This window comes from Plectropomus leopardus, unplaced genomic scaffold (assembly GCF_008729295.1).
Source record: "Plectropomus leopardus isolate mb unplaced genomic scaffold, YSFRI_Pleo_2.0 unplaced_scaffold274, whole genome shotgun sequence".
NCBI classification, from domain to species: domain Eukaryota; kingdom Metazoa; phylum Chordata; class Actinopteri; order Perciformes; family Serranidae; genus Plectropomus; species Plectropomus leopardus.
Genome location: NW_024629823.1, coordinates 1 through 4,760, shown reverse-complemented (window position 1 = coordinate 4,760; position 4,760 = coordinate 1). Strand labels below are relative to the sequence as shown.

At 36.2% G+C, this 4,760-nt stretch overlaps 1 protein-coding gene across 1 annotated transcript; it reads right to left on the bottom strand.

Moving 5' to 3' along the window:
* Positions 1–2,513: 2,513 nt before the first annotated feature.
* LOC121937762 (cell division cycle 5-like protein) lies at positions 2,514–4,609 on the bottom strand (the record flags this gene model as incomplete). The annotated part of the gene is made up of 5 exons (XM_042481084.1): positions 2,514–2,663; positions 2,948–3,079; positions 3,170–3,259; positions 3,833–3,940; positions 4,358–4,609. Coding segments are annotated over 5 exons (732 nt in total), but the record flags the coding sequence as incomplete, so codon positions are not given.
* Between the last annotated feature and the right edge of the window lie 151 nt (positions 4,610–4,760).

Here is a 4,760-nt window from a genome sequence, read left to right as displayed (position 1 = left end):
TTTTCGGGTGTTTTTGGAAAATGCCATTTTTTGACATTTTTGCCTTAACATAGCCTTGCTTTTTAGGTCATTGTTTTCACATGCCATATTTTTTTGATTTTGAAAGTTTTAACAAAATTCTATGCCATGGCGTGTTTAAGCACGCCATTTTATGCAGTTTTCAGTTGTTTTCGGGTGTTTTTGGAAAATGCCATTTTTTGCCATTTTTGCCTTACTATAACCTTGCTTTTTGGGTCATTTTTTTCACATGCCATATTTTTGTGATTTTGAAAGTTTGAACAAAATTCTATGCCATGGCGTGTCTTGGCACACTGTTTAATGCAGTTTTCAGTTGTTTTCGGGTTTTTTTGTAAAATGACCTTTTTTGACATTTTGGCCTTACTATAGCCTTGCTTTTTAGGTCATTGTTTTCACATGCCATATTTTTGTAATTTTGAAAGTTTTAACAGTATTCGATGCCATGGCGTGTTTAAGCACGCTATTTTAAACAGTTTCCAGCTGTTTTGGGCTATTTTTGGAAAATGCCATTTTTTGCCATTTTTGCCTTACTATAGCCTTGCTTTTTGGGTCATTTCTTTTGACATGCCATATTTTTGTAATTTTGAAAGTTTTAACAGTATTCGATGCCATGGCGTGTTTAAGCACGCTATTTTATATCGTTTTCAGTTGTTTTCGGGTGTTTTTGGAAAATGACATTTTTTGACATTTTTGCCTTACTATAGCCTTGCTTTTTGGGTCATATTTTTTTGACATGCCATATTTTAGTGATTTTGAAAGTTTTAACAACAATCTATGCCATGGCGTGTCTTGGCACGCTATTTCATGCAGTTTTCAGTTGTTTTCAGGTGTTTTTGGAAAATAACATTTTTTGACACATTTTTGCCTTACTATAGCCTTGCTTTTTGGGTCATTTTTTTCACATGCCATATTTTTGTGATTTTGAAAGTTTGAACAAAATTCTATGCCATGGCGTGTGCAAGCACGCTATTTTAAACAGTTTTTCAGTTGTTTTCGGGTTTTTTTGGAAAATGACCTTTTTTGACATTTTTGCCTTACTATAGCCTTGCTTTTTGGGTCATTTTTTTGACATGCCATATTTTTGTGATTTTTGAAAGTTTTAACAAAATTCTATGCCATGGCGTGTTTTGGCACGCTATTTTATACAGTTTCCAGCTGTTTTTGGCTGTTTTTGGAAAATGACCTTTTTTGACATTTTTGCCTTACTATAGCCTTGCTTTTTGGGTCATTTTTTTGACATGCCATATTTTTGTGATTTTGAAAGTTTTAACAAAATTCTATGCCATGGCGTGTTTTGGCACACTATTTTATACAGTTTCCAGCTGTTTTTGGCTATTTTTGGAAAAATGCCATTTTTTGACATTTTTGCCTTACTATAGCCTTGCTTTTTAGGTCATTTTTTTGACGTGCCATATTTTTGTAATTTTGAAAGTTTGAACAGTATTCGATGTCATGGCGTGTCTAAACACGCTATTTTATACAGTTTTCAGTTGTTTTTTCTTGGGTGTTTTTGGGAAAATGACCTTTTTTGACATTTTTGCCTTACTATAGCCTTGCTTTTTGGGTCATTTTTTTGACATGCCATATTTTTGTAATTTTGAAAGTTTAAACAAAATTCTATGCCATGGCGTGTTTTAAGCACGCTATTTTATATCGTTTTCAGTTGTTTTCGGGTGTTTTTGGAAATGACCTTTTTTGACATTTTTGCCTTAGTATAGCCTTGCTTTTTGGGTCATTTTTTTGACATGCCATATTTTAGTGATGTTGAAAGTTTTAACAACAATCTATGCCATGGCGTGTCTTGGCACGCTATTTCATGCAGTTTTCAGTTGTTTTCAGGTGTTTTTGGAAAATGACATTTTTTGACATTTTTGCCTTACTATAGCCTTGCTTTTTAGGTCATTTTTTTGACGTGCCATATTTTTGTAATTTTGAAAGTTTTAACAGTATTCGATGTCATGGCGTGTCTAAACACGCTATTTTATACAGTTTTCGGTTGTTTTCAGGTGTTTTTGGAAAATGACATTTTTTGACAGTTTTGGCTTACTATAGCCTTGCTTTTTAGGTCATTGTTTTCACATGCCATATTTTTTTGATTCTGAAAGTTTTAACAAAATTCTATGGCAAGGCACGGCTCAATACAGTATTTTATGCTGTTTTCAGCTGTTTTGACCTGTTTTGGGAAACGTCAGTTTTTGACATTTTTGGTCTCACTATAGCCTTGCTTTTTTGGGCAACTTTGTCAACATGCCATATTATAATGTTTTTGGTCATTTTTGCAACACTGTATGCCATGACATGTGTCAACATGCTTTTTAATGTAGCTTTTAGCACCAAAATGGTACAAAAACGTCTTAGTGTGAAGTGACCCAAAATTGTCTGAGTATAATATGCACATCTTTTCCTTATTTAGTTTTATCAGCAATCATAGAAATAAAATGCCAATAGAGATAATTGGCAAAATGTTGAATATCAGGCCCGATAATCGGCCAGGCCTATAATCTCTCGACCCCTAGAATATACACTTCAGTAACAATATTTGTGTGTGTGATGTAATGTTTTACCTCTTGTCTCCTGGGAATGGCAGTATCCTCCTGTTTCTTCAACTGACTGAAGGTCTGAAGCTCCGTGGCTGCCTGCTCCACCTGGTGGACACCATGAGAATAACGTTATTATTATGAGGCATGAGGCAAATTGTGATTTGTCACAGTTTGCATTTTATTGTTTATTCTTGGTTGATCAGTTCTCATTAATGACAAAAAAAAACATGCCATGGCTGTCTGGAGCAAGAAAAAAAAGCAAAAAAAACCCTGCAAAAATCTCCTAAGATTAAATATGGCTTTGTATTCCATTAAAGATGAAGAATAAATGATGATATTTTCTAATTTTAATTAAATCATTACAGATTTAAAGATATCCAATTCAATACCTGTTCCCAGAGTTCATTGTGCTGCTTCAGGAGCCCCAGTGCCCTGGATTGAAACCCTCCCAGCAGGATTTTGAGTTTCTTCTCCAGTTTAGCTGCTCTCCGGGCCTCCGCCGTCATGTGACCGCGGTTCACCTGAAGGGGGACGAATACAGAGAGTCGGTGTTAAGAATCAGAGCTCTCAGTCCATAAAGACGTAGCGGTTTTAAATGGGAAAGTTAATACCTCCAGTTTTTTCTCCAGGCTTTCAATACGGTCTTTCTTCGACGCCAGGTTGGCTCTGGTGTATCTGTTCTGAGCAGGAAGATATAAAACCTGCAGAGACAGAGAGGAGGACCGGATCAATCAGCTGCTGAAGGCTGCACAAAGACTCTCCTGCCAGCTGCCGTTATACTTTTTAATGCAGATAAATAACCAATTATTTATTTAATTGATTTTATTGTTTTTGACATACTAGTATTTATAACTACTGGATACTTTTCGAAGGGAATATTTTTTAAGTTTTTATAGTATTTTAGTAGGGTTTTTTATTTCCTGTAAAGGATTAATAACGTATCTGTCTATCTTTCATTCTACTCATTTTTTTCCAATTCAAATTCTTTAATTGTGTGAATGTTATTTGAACAATGATACAATTTATAATGATATATACACTAAACACACGTTTTGTGTGTGTGTGCTGTCAACTGCATATAGAAGACCTTCATGTTTATTTTGAATTTTACCACAAAACTGCTAATGTTGAGAAATGAAGAGCGGTAGGCCAGTATCTATAGAAGTAGTGTTTATCTATTTATACATCTATTTATTGACCAAAAGTTGTTTTTTCTGTGAGGTTGAAAGCAGTTGATGGCGGTCTATTTTAAGGGCCGGATGACGGATGCTTACCTGTCCATAGCACTCCTCCCACACCTGACTGTAGGCCTCCATGCTGAGATCACCATGACCCATTCCTGCCTTCACCACCTCCATCTCTGCTGCCAGTATCGTCTTTGCCTATTTAGTAACAACACACACACACACACAGACACACAGACACACAAACACACACAGACACACACACACACACACACACACACACACACACCATCTTCATCAATAACCATTCGTTTAATCTGCATGCAGCTTATATGTTTATCGTGTTTTTACGACTGAATATATGCAGAACATATGCAGTACCTTTAGAAATAAAAATCATAAACCTCTACTTTGGTAAAGAAAACAATTAACAGTGTGTGTTGTCATAAAAGCAAGTGTACTGAACAGATTACATGCAGTCTTTCTGCACTGTGAAGAGGAAAACCTTTCTTCATGCAAAATAGATTTGGGGTTTAAAATTCAATCAAGTTGCTTTATTTTAGGGGTTTCGTGAGTCATGTCTTGGTGAATACTGAAGTTAAGTTTGCGTGTTACCTGCTCCATGTCCTCCGTGCTGATTGGCTTGTAGGAATGTGTGTCCAGGTACGCTATGTGCGAAGCGTTGTTGGACGTAGAGGCGGGGCCTCTGTTTTTTCCGCGCTGCAGCTGTCCGGCTGCGTTGGCTGACGGGTGGTGGAGGCAGTCGAAGTGCAGCATGGTGATCATTTCCTGTTTGATCAGCTCCTCAGCCAGCTGGAGGTCCGAGAGCGGCTCCATGGAGGCGGGACGGAGGACGGACTCGTTAACCTGCAGGAAAATAGCAGAATAATAAACTTTATTTATATAGCACTTTTCTTCAGGTCACAAAGTGTTTTTCAGTTATAAAAATTATGATAAAAACATGAAAATAGTAGGAAGAATTTATATATATATATATATATATATATATATATATATA